Raw genomic sequence first — 20,801 nt, forward strand, 5'->3', positions numbered from 1 at the left:
AGAAGAAGAAGAATTAGTATGCCTTATGACTCAAGGAAACAAAAGGAGAGAACTTCTAAAATTTTGTTTTGTTTGTTTAGGAAAACAATTTCTCAAGGGACAAACAAATATATATTAACTATTGTTTAAAATACTTTTTACTCTCTCATATTTTATTATAATAGTGTAATTTTAAAAAATCTTTAATTTGATCATTGAATATTGTTTTTTGTACAATTGAGCTACTTTGAGACCAAATTAAAGCCTAATTGCATTTATTTTTTGTAAGGGATAGTTGAATTGAAAGAAAAGGGACTAAAATGAAAAAAATAGGTAACATAGATAGCAAATTGATCAAAAATTCATTTAACTCCTTCATTTATTTTAGCTATTAGGTGCCGCTCCTTGAATTTTACAAAATTTAATTTTGATACCAAATTTCATTTTACTCATTTTCAGTTCTTTGTTTAGTTGGAGGAAAGATATGAGATCAATGAATTCTAACTTAAAGAGAGAGAGTGTCCGTTGGTGAGTAATTTGACCATCAATATGGTTTTTTTTTTTTAATCAAATGATTCCATATAATGAGGGGAGTTAAGATTATCCCCCTTTTTTCAGGTGGATTTTAGGTTTTAGGGCAGTTTTTTACATTTTTAGTGACCATGGATTTTTTTTTTACCACCACAATGACTAGATTATAAGGATTAATAGATGACGTGTTGTCTACTGATACAAACAATATGTCCTTTGTTATTTTTTCTAATGCATGGGTTGGATGATGCATCGTCCACCTCATTAAACTAAAAAAAATATAAGCCCATGCATGAGCCATTGCTTGATTGGGCCAAGCACTAAGCCTGGCACATTAGGGCCCAACAATGCCTGGCCTGAATGTTTTTTTATTTTGATTTTTTAAAATAAATAATGAATTAGTTGATTTTTTTTCAAATAAATTTTGGGTTTATGTTTTAATGAGTTTGTGATGATTTTCTTAATCATACTAAGTGTTCTTAGTTTTTAAAGAGTTGGGTATGATTTATCTATGATTTTTTCTTAATTTTATATAAATTGTATTTTTTTAATATTGATTTTTTTTATAAGATTTTTTATGTGTTTAGCCTTGCATTGTTTTTTGTTTTTATTCAATAAATTTTATGTGCGTTTTGTTTTCTATTATAAATTTTATGTGTTTTTTTATTACAAATTTATTTTGATAGAAAAATTCATTAAACACAACAAGGTAAATTACCCGTGTTGTGATATTAAATATTTTGATTTTCATTTGTTGCTTAATTTTTTACAACATCCTAGTATTAGGTTGATGTTTTATTTTATGATTGTATATTTTTTTTTAACATGTAATTGAATAAAAAATAGTTTTGAAAAAAAATTTATAATCTCACTGAAGTCCATAACTTGGTTTACAGGCTTGGTGTGCTAGCTCGGGTTACCCGGTTAATAGATTTGATAAGTTCACCTGTAAGCCGAATATATTTTTTGGGTTTTTGGTTTTTTTTTATATATATTTTAAAAAATCTATCCAACCCACGAGAGAACAAATTCCAAAGAACTAGTGCCAGCTATGCCCCGTTTATGCATATAAAAATATAAAAAGTAGGAAAAGAATCTTGAAAGAAACAATTACTTTTTTTTTTCGTGTACAAAGAGAAAATTCCTCTCAGTTTTTTTTATATAAAGAGAAAATTAACTTGTGAGGCATTAATTCATCTTTCCCAAACTTAAAATAATAAGAAAAAGAAAAGCTGAAGTATATTTTATCCTTGGATTCCTCTTTCCCAAAATTAAATTAATAATTAAATATGCTAAAATATATATCAAATAAAAATAAAATAAAATTTATGGAATTAATGATTAATTCTTTTACGTTACTAACTTAATTACTTACTAATATCAATTGATAAGCACTCTAGATAAAATAAATTTATCTCTTTATTTTTCTGTATATAACATGGAAATTCTGAGGGTGATATTAGAGCATATATTCTGCATAATATTTTTAAATTTGGATAAACTACAATAACCTTTCTTAAATATTATAGTGAAATGTGAAATTAGGGGTGATTATTTTCGGTTCGATTGGATTTTTATAAAAAAATAACCAAATTAAAATTTAGAAAAAAAAAAACCGAACCAAAGCTGGTTCAAACTAACCAATTCCAGTTTGGTTTTTTTATAACAAAAACCGGTTCAAACCGGTTTGACTTAATTTTTTTCCGGTTTTTTTTGTTTGGATTCGGTTTGATTTTTTTGGTTTCAAGCTTAAAACAAAAATCGAATCGAACCAATTGGGTTTTTAAAATTCTAATCGGTTTAATCAGTTTTTTTCACGGTTCGGTTTTCTCAGTTTAATTAGTTTTTCAATTTTTTTGCTTACCTCTAATCGGTTCGATTTAAAAAAAAAACTGAATCAAAATGGTTTGACTTGGTTTTTTTTTTTTTCCAGTTTGACTCGGTTTTTTTCGGTTTCAGATTTATAAAACAAAAACCGAACCAAACTAGTTAATATTTTCAAAATTCTAACCAGTTTAATTAGTTCTTTTTTATAATTTGGTCTTTTCAGTTATTTTTTGTCCAGTTTTCTCAGTTTATTCAGTTTTTTTGTTTACCTCTATGTGAAATTATAAATGCTGTCTAATTAAAATCTTGAATATTTAACAAGAATTCCTTCACATTAAAAAAATTATTAAAAAAAATCCCTTTTAATTATATCTAAAACTCATTCGATAATATTAAATTCATTCCCAAGAGGAATTTTAAAATGCAAAGGACATTTCACGTACAAGAGAAAATGGAGGAAGAGAGGAAAAGATGAGAAACCAATATTCTTTCCTAGATGTCTGGATGGCAAAAAAAGAGGAAATTCAAAGAATATAATCAAACACTGAAAGCTTCTCTTCTTCCCCAAAAAAAATTAAAAAAAAAACCCAGAAAGCTTCTCCTTCACAGACTCATGTCCATTGATCTTTCATGTAATAATAATTAATGATTGGTGGAATCGAGTGCTGCACCGCCCTAAAGAAGCATAAGGTATAATCCTCTGTCGGTGGCTTGTATCAACTTGGACCATTGATTTTCATAGCCATTATCAAAATAAAAGCTTGGTAATACTGAGCTGAAGAACAATGGTAGTCTGGCTAAAACTAAACAGCTATGATTTAACCCGTGTTAAATCATAACCTAACCACAAAGGCTTGAAATACCAGCAAAGAGTTAATACCCTAGTTGTAAATCATAACCTAACCACAAAGGCTTGAAATACCAGCAAAGAGTTAATACCCTAGTTGTAAGACCCAGCTGAGTCGGGCTGGCATGCCGACCCGGGCCTAATCCAGTTCATAGAATTGAAAACCTCGGCTTTCTTTTAATGATGTCTTTTCAAGCTTAAAAAATTATTTGGGTGGATCTGTTTCACTTGTGATTTGAGTCTCGAACAGATTTCAAATAAAAAAATTAAGAGATCTTAAGAGTGTGTATATCAAGAAATTATTTGGAAACACGGTTTAAATTGTGTTTTTTAAAAAATTTAATTTTTTTTATTAAAATTTAATATGATTTATATGTTTTTGATTGTTTTGATGTGCTGATGTAAAAAATAATTTTTAAAAAATAAAAAAAATACCATTAACATATATTTTGATAAAAAAAATTATTTGAAAAGCAACTGCTACTATACTGTAAAACACATCCTAAAAATAATGCATTGTTGTCTGATACCGAGGATGCCAATTATGCAGTAAGCAAACAAAACTGAATAAAAAACCAAGCAATGATAGAAGAACGTAGTGTTGTCGAGGATTCATTAAGAACAAAATTTTGGTCGGCCATCCATTCTAAGAATCCAACAAAGTTACTGGTGCGAAGTGAGCAGAACAGCAGAGGAAAATGGAAGCGAAGATGACCAGATAAAAAAGGCAACAAACAAAACAGCTGCTAAGGAAAAAGAAAATGGAGCGAAGAGGGCATTAATCTCAAAAGAAAAAGGATTTTAAAAATCTATTAATCATGTTGGCATGCTCAACAACAAATTAATCGAAGATGACGTAGTCTACATATGCAACTAAACCCACACTGATCTCCCCAATCTTGCTAAAGTTTCCTTTCTGGTGGTAAAGTCTTTGGCTCAGCAAATACAGACTGAAATTCTTTCAATAATGATGTCACTTCTGCATTTACTGTCTTCTTATTGGATTCTTCTGAGACTGTTAAAGAAAACAGTTGACCAACAAAACCAGATATAGCCTCCTTAGGATTCTTGTGGACCTTTGTCGCAACCATCATATGTAGTTTAGCTTCTTCAACCCTTTAACTCCATGGTTCTTCCTTCCTTCTTAAAAGAAACCTTCATCTTGATGAAGTCAACTCTTAATACCATATCACATCTGCTGTTTGCTCACCTTCTCCCTATGCAAGTGGCTATGGCTTTGGCTAGCCTACCCTCCTTCCAACGTGACTGATAGTGACGAAGTCTGTTGGCTTAATTCCCCTAGTGGGATTTGTAATGTGAAATCTGCTTATAATGGACACGATTCTTCAATGAACAGCCAGCGTTCTTGAGAGCCTATTTGGATATTGATTTGGAGGTGGAAGGGACCAGAAAGAATGAAGACCTTCCTTTGGTTAACAGTTCATGGCAATCTGATGATCAATGGCAACAGAGCACGCAGACGGGTTTCGGTGTTAATACAGGACTCTTCTTCGGTCGAAGCAGAATTATAGGCAGTGATTGCGAACAGGCATGGATGCTGGGATTTCGGAAATTAATCCTGGAGTCCGACTCCAACGAGAATATGGTGAACTAGACGCAAATTTCTCTTTGATCATCAAAGCAAAGGAACTTCTGGCGCGTGAGTGGGTGGTGAAAGTTCAACATGCCTTTCGTGAAGCTTTTACTGCAGCATTTTGGCTAGCTAGTTTAGGCTTATCCACGAATCCTCTAAATTATAGATTCGATAACAGTTTTGGTTCAAGGTTTGGGTTTCGAGTTTTAATTGAGTTATCCGGTTGTTGAAGTTAATTTTTTTTAAAAAAATTAAAATGACATCATTTTAGTAAAATAAAAAAAAATCAATAGGTTACAACTGAGTTTTTTATCGGGTCTTGCCGAGTCAACTGGGTCACCGGGTCACATCGGGTTTTTCCTTCCTCTATTTTTCTTTAACCCAGTCCGGTTCTAGTCTCAGATCGTCCTGTCGGGCCAGGTCAAGTTTCAAAACTATGCTCTATATAGAAATAATTGGATTATAAATGACCCTCATATGGGTTTGTATTTGATCTTACTCTACTCTACCCTAATAAAATTTTCTTGGGATTTGCGCCCTGATTTTTTTTAAAATGTATTTGATATTATGGTAATTTTTGTTATTATGATTTTTAAAAATATATATTTAAAAAAATATGTTTGGTTAAAATTACTGTTAGATGAATTTTTGCATGAAAAATGAAAGAAAAACAAGTCTTCATGAATAAAAAACAAATTATTTTAGCTTTTATAAAATCAATGTTTGAAACAAAATCAAATTGCTTGATTGAATTTAATAATATTAAAAAAAAATCTTTGTACTCAATATTTTTTTAAATTAAATTTTTTTTTTATTATAGCATAGCATGAGTAAATATATTAGTTAACTAATACTCTAAAACGTGTGGGGAAAATATTATAGCTTTTTCTAAATGTTTTTTTTTGTTTTTTCATTTATTTTTTGTGTTTTGTGTTTTGTTTTTTTTTTTCCCACATTTGTTTTTTGTTTTTTCCCTTTTTTGTGTTTTACTTTTTTTTTTCTTTTTTTTCCTAAGATTGTCTTTTTTTTGTTTTTTTTATTCTTTTTTATTTTTGTTTTTTTTAAAAAAGAAAATTTATAATTTTTTTTAATATTAAACTAGTTAAAAATTTAATTATATAATCTTTTTCTTTAAAACATTATTAGAAATATTAACACGAAAAGAATCGCCTGGAAGGGCGACTTTTACAAAGCAAGCCCCCCATTGTCTCAAGTATACATGCCAAAGTGATCCAGATTGAAGGATTCATGGTACTGGTTCGATTATTAATTTCAGAAACTCCATTGTTAATAATTGTGCAACGTTTTGCTGGCTAGTAGTATGTTCTTATAGGAAAGAGTTTTTTTTTTTTTTTTATGAATTATTTTTTTTAAATAATTTTTATTGATTTTATTTTTTTCATATTGAACTGGCTGAGAATTTTACTTCGTAATTTTTCTTTAAAACACTGTGGATTATTACAATGTTTCCCATGATTTTTGTTTTGCTACAGTGTTTCTCCACATATTTTTTTTCAAAATTATCTTTTTAAAATATTTTTTTGATATTAAGCTGGTTAAAAATTTAGCTTTAACTTTCTTCACATGTTTCTTTTCCATTACTTTTCATTTTTTTTTGTTTTTTCCAAAATTGTCTTCTTTTTTTTTTTTTTTTTCAATTTTTGTGTTGTTTTTTCAAAATTGTTTTTGTTGATTTTATTTTTTTAATATGGAGCTGGTTGAGAATTTAGTTTTGTAGTTTTTTTTTCTTTAAAACACTGTAGATTACTACAGTGTTTCCCCACATAGTTTTTTTAGTTTTTTTTTTCTTTTTATGATTTTTTTTCAAAATTATCTTTGTCAATTTTTTTTTCATATTGAGCTGGTTAAGAATTTAGTTTCATAGTTTAAAAAAAAACATTGTGGATTGCTACATGTTCCCCTACATTATTTTTTTTAAAATTGTCTTTATCAATTTTATTATTTTTAATATTAAGCTGGTTAATAATTACAATTTACAGTGTTTCCCTGCATGGTTTTTTTTTTCCTTTTGTTTTTTTTTTTGTTATGATTTTTTCCAAAATTTTATTTGTTGATTTTTTTTAATATTAAGTTGGTTAAGAATTTAGCTTTGTAGTTTTTTCCATATAATTTTTTTTTTTATTTTTTCCATAAACTCATAACAACGCACAAACATATCACAAGCCTGCAACATCGAGCAGGCATGACGTCTAGTAACAGCTAAAACATGTGGTGTCGATTTTCAAAGGTCAGTTGAGGGGAAGCTAAGAGGCCGTTTGGGAGTACTTTTCAAAAGCGTTTCCGAAAAAAAAATTGATTTTTTTTTACTTTGAATTAATATATTTTCAAATCATTTTGATGTACTGATCTCAAAAATAATTTTTTAAAAATAAAAAAAATTATTGGCATGCTTTTCTAAATAAAAAGTACTTTGAAAAGTAACAGTAACCACACTTCCAAACACGCACTAAGTCTTAATAGTTACAAACCTCTAAATTCAAATTAATGAAGGGGTAAGTATGATACGGATGAACAAGTTACTTAACTAATGATGGACAAGGAAAAAGTCCAAACTCACTCTTTTCCATGTGTTGTTGGGCCTCATAATGGGATGAATTTCAATGTCATACAATTGAAATTGTTGGGCCTCATAATAAAATGTTTAGAGTATAATATTTTTACAGTACTTTTTTTAATATATTAAAATAATAATTTTATTTTATTTTATTTTAAAATTTATTTTTGATATTAACATATTAAAATGATTCAAAAATATTAAATTGAAATGTTCTGCAACCTTTAAATTTGCTTCAAAAAGTTATGCAAACCTTTTAATCATTCCTTTTGCTTTCTTTAATTAATAAAGTATAAAAAAATAGTGTGGTAAAACTTGAGATAAATATTTCATAAGGAAGGTCTTAAAATATGTATAGAGATATAAGATATACTAAGTGAAATAGGAAAGTGTTTTTAAGAACTTTTTATTGTGAGAATTATATACTTATCATCCTAAGCACATGCTATATGTATATACTCATCCAAGATATGAGTTGCCCAATTTATTTAAAATAATTAAATATAGTAAATTAATTTAATTAGCTCACTAAAAAAATTAAATATTAATTATATTAATGCTAATCATTTAAATTTTGTACAACACCATTAAAGTTTTAAACAACAAGATCAATAAAATTTATTAATTATTAAACATGACTATCATTAATTATAATTTTACATCAACATCCTAGCATTTATGGTGTCACAATGTTCCATTATTAATCTATGAAGATGATCAAATGCCATTAATACATAGTATAATTTTATATATAAAAGAAAATCGGTGGCCATCGTGACTTACATATTGCTAGCTCCCTGGATATTCTTGCATGGCAAGGCAACAATTTTTTTTAAATAAAAAAATAGGTAAACAAACCAATGATTTTGATTCTGCTTACATTTTCACTTTATTAACTGAAATGGAATTGAAACTTTATATATGCTCATATCATTTTAAACTGAGAGGAATTGGAGGGGCAGATCTGTAAAAAGACATGCAGCTGAACGAGAACCCTAGGGTTCAGTCAGTGTCCACAAGTTGGCTAGCCCACAAGCGAAAGTGTCTCAGAATATATGCTCAGTTTCATGACATTGACTCCTCCTTGACTCTTGAAGAAAGCAAGGGGGGAGGAGAGTGAGTGTCTAGTGCTTGCCATGGGAATTATATTACGAATATTAACACGAAAAGGATGGCCTGGGAAGGGCGACTTTTATAAAGCAAGCCCTCCATTGTCTCAAGTATACATGCCAAAGTGATCCAGATTGAAGGATTCATGGTACTGGTTCGATTATTAATTTCAGAAACTCCATTGTTAATAATTATGCAATGTTTTGCTGGCTAGTAGTATGTTCTTATAGGAAAGAGTTGTCTTTTTTTATTTTTATTTTCCGTGGAATCTGCTTTCTGCTCAAAGCACAGTGCACAAAAGAGTTTGTGCCTCTCTTATGTTAGTGGCAGCTAGTTGCCTTCTTAATCCGGGTCGGCTCAGAGGACTCGACTCGATTCGAAACGTGAATCAATCTGTGTTGAAGAATATATATATATATGTGTGTGTGTGTGTGTTATAAAATAATATAAATCATATCCTAGAATCTTACCAAATAATTTAAACTATTGGGTTGAGATGGTTCTTTGATATGGTGTCAGAGCCTTAATGGGGGTAACGTGAGTCTATACAAGTTTCAAGCCCAAAATTTTTTTACTTGAGAGGGTGTGTTAGAAAATAATATAAATTATATCATGAGATCTCACCTAACAGTTTAAGCTATTAAGTTGAGATGATTTTTTGACAATATATAAAACCTAGTTAACTAGTAGAAAACTCAAGTTATCTGTTGATTAATATCTGACCTAGAAAAAAGTACAAGAGAAAACAATTTCTGTCTCTGTTTCTGAAAATCTGAAAAAATAAGAAGCAAATAATACCAAACAATCCCTCAATAATTAGTTTATAAACATTCCCATTAGCATGCAATAAGGAAATATATGTTTTGTGGCTCTATCAAGGACCGCTAAAATCACTGGTCTTTTATGTGATTATTAAATTAACTATGAGATTCATCAAATATTTCCTCGAGTTCATGATTTGTTTTTGAAGAATATTCCTGAAAAAGGATGAGAAAAGAGAGCCCATTTGGCCTTTCAAACATGTGGAATATTGAACCTGAGTTCCGAGCATCCTCAAAGTACCCTTTCAATTGGTTAGGATAAGCTACAAACTGTACTTAATTGAATAATATAATTATATTCCCTGTGATATTGGGTATAATTTGCAACTTATCTTAAATTCTAACGCAATTATATTCCTTCATCATGGTTTATGTTGATTTTAATTCCTTTTTGATGATTTATCAACAGCATTGGAAACTGGGTTGATGCTGTGAGTCTATGGCCGGCATTGCAGTTCATAAGATTTTTAAACTCTTGAGATCTTACAAACATGATTTAGAGCATTATCAAGAACAGAAAAGGAAAAGCATTAAAGTACTAATGAAATTCGACCCTCCTTTTAGTGATGAGATCTCCTTGATAAAAATAAAAAATAAAAAAAATTGTAGCTTATTTATTTTTATGTTTCAAAAATATTTTAAAAAAAAATTGGATTTTTTTTCTTTAAATTAATTTTTTTTGGTAATTTCTGATCATTTTGATGTGTTGATGTAAAACAAATTAATTTGATGCATTTCTAAGTCAATTTTTTTTTTTGAAAAACAAGCTTTACCATAATTTTAAACAGACTCTTAAATCAACTCGACAACCCGATGGTTAAAATTTAAAACTATTATTAGATAAATGTTGGGTCAAGATTCTAAATACGAGGAGAAAGGCCATAATTTAGGGGTAATAGAAAGTTGAAAATTGCATGCAATTGCTTAAGATTAAATAGTATTGGAATTGCAATCATCACTAATCACTACCATACTATTTAAGATTAAATAGTATTGGAATTACAATCATCACTAACCACTACCAAATTTAATAGTTTTATTGACGGGAATTTAGGTTGGTATTTACACTAACATTCTGTGTATGATTATTTTATTGATGGAATCATGAATGGAAACCATTCATAAAAAAAAAGCTCATTGGTAAGTCTGTCATTAATAAATTTACTGATGGCTTTATAGAGCGCGTCAACAAAAAATTACCCACTTCAATCCATCGGTAATTCCCCCAATGAGTTGTAGTAACTCGTTTTCAACTATCTAGAATATACCGACGGAATAATTTTATCGGTGATTTAACAGCTGTAGGGGTGTTTGTTGTAATTCATTTTCAACTCTCTAGAATATATCGACGAAATTATTCTATTGGTAACCTCGTCAATAATAATTTAAAAATATATTTTTTTAAAAAATCTATTGAACAAAAATAGAAAATAATTTTAAAAAATTAAATTTATACAAAATTCAAGTATTTAAAAATCAATTATCTTAATACAAAAACCAAATATTTATTACAAATTTATATGTTCAAATACAACGAAACTATAATAGAGACGACGCTGGAAGGAGAATGAGGAGACTAGTCATCCCCAGGACCATGGGGCCAATAAAGGGATGCACATGTACAATCCATCTGTGATCTCATATCCATGATCATTCGGCGGACTTCTTCATAATCTGCAGAGAGTTCATATTTTTCATTGAAATTGGTTGTGCGTTCTTGCACTCATTGATCTAACAAGGCCACGAACTTCGAAGACTTAGTGCTCATGACCAATTGTAAGCACCCAACGATTGAAACATTACGGGTCATCCACAAGCTATCAGTCGTAGTGTTAAAGAGTCTGTACACCCGATTTTCTAGCTGGAAAAGTTGTGGGATATTTAGTTGTGTTGAGATTGAGAGGGGAGGTTGTTTTGTTGCAGAGAACAATTTTACAAGGAAAAAGTAGAAATGAAGAAGGGGGAGAGGAGGGTCAAGTGTCAGGTTATAAATTAAATGTTACCGACGGATTGACTGGAAAAATTATTTTGATGGTAACTCCATCGACAATTCTGTTTGTATCAATGTCACATCATTATATGATTTGCCTTATTAAATCCCATTGTAATACTGTTCATAAGGTTATTGGTATATTCACAGATGAATTGTACCGTTAGTAATTGCATTTGTAAAAACTTACATGTCATCGCACTATTTGGTTTTTGTTTATTCTTTTTATTTCTACTATGATTCTCTTGGTATATACCGACTACATTTTCTCATCAGTGGTTACCAACAGATTTATCAATATAAAAATTCGATTAGTAAATGTTACCATAATGTACCGATGAAAAAAATCTGTTTGTATTTGTATTTGTATTTGTTAATTTTTTTAGTAGTTAATTTTACTCTCTTTTTTAGGATTCTAGATTGACTTTGGTCTTCGTTTAAGCAAGGAAAAGAGGAACTTGAACAAGTATGTCAATAAATTCTAAGAACAAGGTCACAATCTTTTGAAAAAGCTATGCTTTGATGCGAGAATACAATATTCATTGGCACTTAATCACAATTACATGCAGCAGCATTTTTACAAGAGGACGGGGTGAGCAAATGTGATGAGGCGGCTATAGGAGCAGGCAACCTCACCCCACCAAGAGGCGCCTAGCTAGCTAGCTAGGATCCATCACATGCCTTCGATTAGGATCATTTTCCTTGCAAATCTGTTGATTAGTCTCATATTTTATGCATCAATCACGTTATATATATATATATATATATCTTCTTTTCTTTTTCTAATTAAAAAAACTATAATTAAGAATTTAATCTCAAACAAATTGAGTATGAGTGTCTATATTCTAATAACAAAGAAAGGTCCATTGTTCCAACATTTGCCAAATAAAGAGCATCCATGGAATCCTAACATAATTTAAACTTCTCCCAACTAACCATAATAACTCTAAATAGTCTGGGGTGATTAGAAGCATGATTATAATTGTTTTTTAAAATATTTTTTTTAAAAAAGCATCAAAATAATTTTTTTATTTTTTAAAAACCATTTTTGATATCAGCATTTTAAAATGATCTGAAAATATCAAAAACAAATATTAATTTGAAATAAATAAATAAATTTTAAAAATTTTATATTTTTTTAAAATCGCTTTTAAAACTAAAAAACAAACAAAACCATATATTTTCTTTATGAACTCTTTTTGGTTACGCATGCAAACTCAAACTCTTATAGCCGATTTTTTTTTTCTTGATCAATCCTGACTCTAGATGAATTGGTCGGCTTTCTTCTAACTCCCACGGTTAATTAGTACTTTAAGCTTAGTCATTTACATTGTTCATAATTAATTTTAACTTTCTTCCCCATTTGATTGCGAACAATTAGTGTTCTTGCATATTGAATGTGTATATGAATGTTTATTTTTAGTATAAATAAAATCACAATTTCCAAATAACATGAAAAATTATGGTTTTCAAACTATAATACTAGGTGATAATCATGGTAATCGCATCTTTGATCCTTTTAGACAATCTTATCAAGAAACAAAATCAAACAACACACATTGAAGCATGTACGAGAAAGAAAGAAAAAATCATAGGACTTGGACTCCCAAACCAGAATATGCTCCTTTAGTTGAATAATAGAAAACAACACAGAACATGGCATGTAAGCTAGTTGTTCCTGTCAGTCTAGCAGTACTGAAAACAATAGTTACAAAACGTTGCTCATGCAGGGCATATCTCAGATAAACCCTAAGCAAATCTCTAAACAAGACATTAGTCCTAGCTTGCAAGGACACAACACTAATCATGAAGGCAGAGAGGCATCTTACTAAAAACTAGCTAAAGCGGGGAACCCATTTTTTGTGGCTTTGGGCAGAAAGGAATAGAAAAATTCTTGAGTTGAGAATATGACTCAGTGGTTTAGTTTGAGTTAAGGTTCTAACGTTTCCATTCTTAGAATCTTTGACAGCTTTATCTTCCTCGCCCTCCTTTTTCCACAAGGAATACATTCCGTGGCCATTTCTCACTTTCAAGCTCTTCCAACGCATGCAGGAGCACTTGTGGTCAACAAAATGCAACCAGTCGACATCGATCTTGCACATATAACTCGCTCATGATTGCCTAGTCCTTGAATTTGATTCTAATCAGTACTGGTGTTTTTTCCTCCCTCCCTCCCTCCCTTTCTTTTCTAAGCTTCTTCCTGTCCTCAAAAGTAAAATTATAGGTTAATTTAGTATCCATAAAGGGCAATGCAAGTACAAGAAAGGACAAAAAAAATCTAAAAATCCAAGTCCTCTCTTGTGCCCTAGGAAAGTAACCTAAAGTAAAAGTTAGGTATTCTCTTGTGCCCTAGGAAAACCAGAGAAGAGGGAGGGAGGGAGGGAGGGAGGGAGGATTGCCATAGAGCATTAGCAAAATGGCATTTTGGCAACATCAACCCGCAGAGGTAAGCAAGTACATCACATTTACCTTTATGGGAAAGGTCTGTGTCTCTGGACGAGAAGTGAAAGTTAAAACACCATGTTTATTCCATTTAGAGCCAGGCATTAACACTTTGGAATATGATCAAGCATATTCCTTACTTAGAATTAGAACACACTCCATTTACAGCCAGGATTTGTATATTTTCAGCTCATTAGCTATCAAGGAAAAAGATAAAATCAGCAGCTTCTTTCTTGTTAATTATGTTACATGTTAGTCATTGTTGTTACAGAAAGATGATCATCAATGATGCGCAACTAATTCACACACAATGATTCAGTGATGCACATACCATTTATTGCGTGGACGATCTCTGCTAGAAATTCATAATATCATCATAATCCTAGCAAGATTCAGAGTTGATGACACTGATTTCGTTTAGTGAAAGCAACTTAATTTTGTAACTTGCAAGGTACACTATCACGCAATAAATTCCAATCCACATGCCAGCAAACTATTTAGGAATTCTACGTTAGTACTTTACCTCAAGGTTTTTCCGCAGATTCTCTCCACACTGCATAAAGCACCCCCACAAATCAGAATCAAGTAATCTTCCTAAAAAGGCCAATTGGAACTAATGTGAAGATTTTGTTCAAGGAATACGAATTTTATTTACGTTTTTATTAACTAACGTCTTATAATTTCCATCATTGGCAATCGTTGTTTTATGCATCTCTTGAGCACTCAGAAATGCTCATATTCATTGATAAATCTTATGTGTGTATCAAGTGGGTTTAACATATGTTGGTGGATCTGTTCTCCATAACTTAATACTCGAATTTATTCTGCATTAGCTGTTGATCATGTAGATAATATTCTTCCTTTTTTTTTAAATAGGTATGGTATAATTCCTGATAATAATCTCCAGAACAGATCCTTCATTGCAATTCAATAAAACAGCATAAGCATAAGGAACATGTAGTTGACACATGCACTGCTTTCAGAAATGCAAATCCAGAAACAAATCAGATTATTTTACTCGAGTCTAAAATAGCAGTTTGACATTTGACAATCTATGTTGTATGCAGATATCTCTTTTCTTCAAGCAGCTAATTAAGATATATGAGAAGCATATTTTCAAGTTAAATCAAAAAACTCTCGTGTCTCATATTAAAGAATCAAACAAAAGATATCAGAAAATAATCGAACAAAAATAAAAATAATATAAAAGAGAGCAATTTGAGAGTGTATAGATTCATACAGAGAATCTGGCAAATGAAGGCGGAGTCAAGGGCAAGCTGTCATCTCCGGGCAAGAACTGTCATGTCCTTCATCAAATGCAAGGAAGTAAGTACAAGTCCCAGGTGCTTAGTATTCGTCGGTGCGGGGCCAACTGTCTTGTGCCAATTGAAGAATGAAAAGAACTGGGGCCCTTTTCAATTTTTTTTCTCTGATGGTTGAATCAGTACCAAACTTACTGAAGGAGACAAGAGAGAATGTATTCCTTATTCCATTCCTTGCCTTCAAACAATGTCCAAGGACAAGCATCTTTCCACCATTTTCTTTTTCTTTTTCTTGTTTGTATCTAATTACTAAGTTTCCAGGCGCCTCAGTCAAAAGAATCTACTCCTACGTTCTTCATATAAACCACAATAAAACAAGGGTTTGTGTCTCCATCTACTCCCTCACAGCATAGATAACATCCAGTTAGACCTCGTTTATATATGATTAGTTTCAATACATCCATTGACAGCTGAAAAAGACCCGGAAATGAGAGGGCGAAGAAGGTCTCAAGACAAGAGAGATGGATTCCCCTAATCCAAGTCAGAAAAATTCTTCTCATATTCGGGAATAAGATTCTTGCTTTTGACAGACAGACGAATGCGAATGCGCACACCTGAAAAAACTCTGGTGGGATCAATTCTGGTATCTAATGCAAGGCTTTTACATTTTTCGGACAGTTAAATGTGCTTAGGAATTCAAACTGTCTTAGAATTGAAAGTGGAGCTAGAGGAGAGGTCCCACATTTAATAAAGTAGCAAGGACAAATCTCTTTCCAAGTCACTGTGAATAATGGATTCCATGCCTCTCTTAGCACCCCCACCCCCCAACTAGTGTTATAAAAGCATGCTTGAGCAGACCTTTGGTTTGTGAGCATTGGCTGAAGGAGATAACCAAGAGAAGTTGCAGAAAATCCTACTTCAAGATATCCTGATGTGGAATTGTACATGAAGAATATCGCATAATCGAGTTCAAACACAGAGAGAAGATATCAGGTAAATACGCTACTGATCTTGTCCACAATAGTTACACTATCAGCAAGCTAAACTTGATTGGATTTTTAGGAGATAGAAATGTACCATCATCACCAGCATCAAGGAAAGAATATGCACTCTTCTTCAAGAAATTCAATCCCTCCTGAGAGGCATCTGTTCCTGCAAGTTGGGAATGGCCCTGGGGACTCTGGACTTGTCCTCTCAACTGATGCAAAGCCTAGACTAAAGTGGACACCTGATCTTCACGAGCGGTTCATAGAAGCAGTAAATCAGCTTGGAGGAGCAGACAGTGAGTATACAAAAAAGGTTAAAAAATCCAACAACAAATAGAATAGTGAATTCAGCATACTCAAACATTGTTGTTTACATTTCAGAGGCCACTCCAAAAACAGTTATGAAACTTATGGGAATTCCTGGACTTACCTTGTATCACCTAAAGAGTCATCTTCAGGTAAACCATTTGACATTATCTATCTAATCATCAAGGGAATATATCTGCCACCAACCAGTAGCTGCTTTTATAAGTTGCTAAATAGAATCAAGACCCTCTAAGATATAGCTCTCCAGCCAATCTCGGAGAAAATCGAAAGAATGCCAGCCCTTTTATTGTTAGAATTGATTGTGGCAATCTGGTGGTTCCACTGTTTCGCCAATTTTCTTCATTTGCTAAATTTTGTAAGAGAAAAACTCCATGCCTTGATGCTTCCTTTCTGTTTACAGATAAAGAAGTAGAGAAATTAATATTGTGCTTAGGAGTGTCAACAGTAATTAGTGGAAACTACACTGTATTATGCAGAGCTTGAGAATAATGCCAAACGTCTGAATGCTTTAGTCTTGAATTTGCTTAGACCCACGCAATGAAATAGCACTAACTCCACCTTTTCTTGTCAGAAGTACAGACTCAGCAAGAACCTCCATGGACAAGCTAATAGTGGGAGCAACAAGAGTGGTATGAAGAACAATGCCATAAAGTTCTCTCCATATGTTTTCAACTATTGATGAGGAATTAAAGATAGTTGCTCTTTTCTAATGGAAGGAAGAAATATGTAACTTGATGCAGGTACTGTTGCTGTGGTGGGAGATAGAATGCCTGAAGTAAATGCAACCCACATTAACAATCTAAGCATCGGATCGCAAACAAATAAGTATGATGAATTCATTTGCTCTATGTTCATTAGTCATTTTTCTTGTATTGCAAAGCATTATTTTTCACTAAGACACAATTCTTAAATCCAGAAGCTTACATTTCAGTGAAGCACTACAGGTGCAAATTGAAGTACAAAGAAGACTACATGAACAGCTTGAGGTACTGTTTCACTATCAATCTGTGTAACTACATTTCAGCTTTTCTTATTTGTTTGTGAAGATAAGAATTTTGTCTATTTCCTTATTTCAAGTTGACCAACTTCGTATTTCAGATACAGAACTAAAGTATTGTCTTTCAAATTGCTATCATTAATTTATCTCTTACAAACACAAAGGTTGTAGAGGAGTAAAAGGTTTTAGCTAAATTCTGGTAATTTTTTCTGAAATCAAACAGGTTCAGAGACATTTACAGCTACGCATAGAAGCACAAGGAAAATACCTGCAGTCAGTGCTAGAGAAAGCCCAGGAAACACTTGGAAGGCAAAATTTAGGTACGGTGGGACTTGAAGCTGCCAAAGTTCAACTCTCTGAACTGGTGTCCAAAGTGTCCTCTAAATGCTTGAATTCTGCATTTTCGGAGCTGAAAGATCTGCAGGGTCTGTGCCCACCGCTAACGCAACCGACCCATCCCAATGATTGTTCAATTGACAGCTGCCTGACCTCCATTGAAGGGTCACAAAAGGAGCAAGAAATACACAACACTGGAATGGTGTTGAGGCCCTATAATGGTAATGCTCTCTTGGAGCCAAAAGTGATTGCAGGAGAGCACGCGCTACAACAAACTGAACTCAAGTGGGGTGAAGACATAAGAGACAACAAAATGTTCCTCAGCTCAGTGAGAAATGATACAGAAAGGAGAACCTTTTCTGCAGAAAGAAGCTGCAGCAATCTATCCATCGGTGTCGGACTCCAAGGAGAAAGGGGGAATGTGAGCAGTAGCTTCGCTGAGGCAAGATTCAAGGGAAGGAGTGAGGATGACAGCTTCCAAGATAAGACTAACAAAAGGATAGATGCAATTAAACTAGAGAACGAGAAAATGTCCCCGGGGTATAGGTTATCTTACTATGCTACTAAGCTGGATCTGAATTCCCACGGTGAAATTGATGCTGCTTCAGGTTGCAGGCAACTCGACTTGAATGGTTTCAGCTGGAACTGAGAAGGTTCACATAGGGTAAAAGTCAACAAGAAAACATTTTGCTTTCTCCTTCGGGCCAAGAGGCTAGGAAACAATCACGTAAATCTCATCAGTTGAATAAGTTGCACCAGCAGATGTAGGTTGCACTATAATGTAAATCAATCCAACAAGTGTAGCCTTTCTATCTTATATATCATTTGAGAGTTAATGAATTACAGGTCCAGAAATGGAAACATTTAACTAAGCTGTCAAATGCTTATTTCCTATTAAAGAACGAGATAATAAAATCTACGAGTAATTAATAGGATACTATTAGTTAATCTTTAATCGTCATAAAATTACTTGCTTTTTTTTTCATTCATATTACATAGATCAAGAACGATGACCCATTGCCATGGTTCCTAATTCAGTATTAACACTGAGGATTTCAGAGCAAGCAACATGGCATTTCGATGTGATTTTCTATTTCATATTGTGTTTAATGGACTCATAGAGTAACCACTATTTATCACCGGAGTAATATATATATAAAATTTGTCTTCCTCGTATATTTTGGATTGATGATATATTTGTTACTTAAATTCATGTGATTTCTATAAATTTATCCCTCTATTTTTTCTAGTCTTAATCTCTTTAGCCTTGGAGATTCTAAATGCGAGCTTGCTTTATGGTTGCTGGCTAATATGTCAGACATTGCTGCCTGGTGAAGATGACGAGTGGTTGCAATTAGGTAACCAAATATTAAATAAGGTGGAAGGAGTGGCTGCTATAATTAACTAAAATGAAAAGAATTGTTTCTCATATCAACTATAAATAAATGGTACTAATAAGAGTTAATAGATACACGAAACATAAAAAAACAAAGAGAGAGAGAGTTAAGTTGAGTATAGAAGAATTTTCTCCTCCTCATCCTCCTTGTTTTATTGTTTGTATTGTTTCTAAGTTTAATTAATAGAAATCAGTAGCTCTATGGAGTAGGTAAGTTGCCGAACCATGTAAATTGTGTGTGTTTGATTTTTGAAATTTTCTAACAATTGGTATAAGAGCTTGTTTTTTTTTAAAAAAGGTGTTTGATCCAAACCCAAAAATAAAAGTTTTCAAAACATGTTTTTAAAAATACCATCTTGTAAGGGAGGAAGATAGGAATCCATTGGTGAAACTTTGGCGAAGAACCGACGTGTTGCTTGATCGAATGCGCCATCTCGCGCCGACAAGATGTTTGCCCATGTACACAGACATGCTGCACGCATGCCATACTCCTTCTTCACCCATTCACCCTTTTCTGACATGGGCTAGCCCACCATATCATCAGACATGTCATTGAATCTGCACAATCGTTTACCACATCACATGTGCAATCAGCAGTACACGTCAGTGTTTGCCATGTCTGATTTTGGAGCCACTTTGCTTACATGCCTGCCATGTTATCCGAGCCACATCAACATTGAGGTTTTGATTCAGTATGACAGAGTCATTGTTTTACCTTAAACGTGGCTTGATTTGCACCGCTCATTGGTCCAAAAGTTTGACTAATCAAATCTAAGCCATCGAGTCCAATTTGGGTAATTTTGGAGGCGTTTCCAATATTTTTTACCATTTCAGACACAACCGTGAAGTCGGATTTAGAAAATTCAAATTAAAAGATTGGTGAAAATGGTGGATGAAATAAAGGCTGCTGGAATTGAAAAATTTAATAGGATAAATTTTGGATATTGAAAAATACAAATTGAAGACTATCTATATAAGCAGAAACTTAATCTTCCTCTATTAGGGAGAAAACTAGAGAATATGGAAGAAGAAGAATGGTTAATTCTTGATAGACACGTTTTGGGCATTATCCAGTTATCCTTGTCAAGAAAAGTTGCTCATAACGTTACAAAAGAAAAATCCACTACAAGATTAATGGAAGCCTTGTCTTGGATGTATGAGAAACCATCTGCAAATAATAAAGTACATTTGATGAAAAAGTTGTTCAACTTAAAAATTACAGAAAGCATCTCTATCACACATCTTAACAACTTTAATACCATCACAAATCAATTATCATCTATTGAGATTGAGTTTGATGATGAGATTTATGCACTGATTTTGCTAGCTTCATTTCCAAGCAGTTGGGAAGGTATGAGAATAGCCGTGAGTAACTCAACCGGAAAATCCAAACTAAAATAGATGACATCTGAGATTTGATTTTGGCTGAAGAAATACATAGGAAAGACTCAAGTGAAAGATCAAGTTTAGTTCTCAACATCAACACTCGAAGAAGAAGACAAGATAGAGGCTTATCCTAAGATAGATCAAAATCCAGCTACAGGAGTAAAAGCAAGTCTGGACCTAGAAAGCAGGTTGAATGTTGGAATTATGGCAAACCTGGTCATTACATGAAGAGCTATACAAAACCTAAAAAAAACATGAGGTTGACTCTGCAAATGTTATAACTTATGAGGTACAAGATGCTTTTATTCTTGATGTTTAAAGTCCAATTAATGATTGGATTTTTTTTATTTTGGTGCTTCATTTCATTGTATACCACACCACGAAATGATGCAAAA

The 20,801-nt window shown here is 32.3% G+C and overlaps 1 protein-coding gene across 4 annotated transcripts; it reads left to right on the plus strand.

Moving 5' to 3' along the window:
* The first annotated feature begins 15,817 nt into the window (after nucleotides 1–15,817).
* On the plus strand, nucleotides 15,818–18,464 carry LOC118056720 (myb-related protein 2). 4 transcript variants are annotated; one of them, XM_035069030.2, is made up of 7 exons: nucleotides 15,818–15,971; nucleotides 16,041–16,260; nucleotides 16,346–16,422; nucleotides 16,863–16,920; nucleotides 17,032–17,116; nucleotides 17,211–17,277; nucleotides 17,512–18,464. In XM_035069030.2, exons 2-7 carry the CDS (start codon nucleotides 16,050–16,052, stop codon nucleotides 18,271–18,273), a joined length of 1,260 nt encoding a protein of 419 aa, XP_034924921.1. In that variant the 5' UTR covers nucleotides 15,818–15,971; nucleotides 16,041–16,049; the 3' UTR covers nucleotides 18,274–18,464. The 4 variants fall into 4 exon arrangements, with proteins under 4 accessions (XP_034924921.1, XP_034924922.1, XP_034924920.1 ...); XM_035069031.2 differs by having other exon boundaries at nucleotides 16,866–16,920; nucleotides 17,208–17,277; XM_035069029.2 differs by having other exon boundaries at nucleotides 15,819–15,971; nucleotides 17,208–17,277.
* Nucleotides 18,465–20,801: the final 2,337 nt, after the last annotated feature.

Source organism: Populus alba, chromosome 19 (genome assembly GCF_005239225.2).
Source record: "Populus alba chromosome 19, ASM523922v2, whole genome shotgun sequence".
NCBI lineage: Eukaryota > Viridiplantae > Streptophyta > Magnoliopsida > Malpighiales > Salicaceae > Populus > Populus alba.

Excerpts from the sequence above, each read along its gene's own strand:
- LOC118056720 (XM_035069029.2), top strand. The coding sequence starts at position 16,050 with ATGTACCATCATCACCAGCATCAAGGAAAGAATATGCACTCTTCTTCA. Across the intron at positions 16,423-16,862 it reads ACCTAAAGAGTCATCTTCAG|AAGTACAGACTCAGCAAGAA; the intron begins GTAAACCATTTG and ends TTTTCTTGTCAG. Across the intron at positions 17,117-17,207 it reads ATCGGATCGCAAACAAATAA|AAGCTTACATTTCAGTGAAG; the intron begins GTATGATGAATT and ends TCTTAAATCCAG.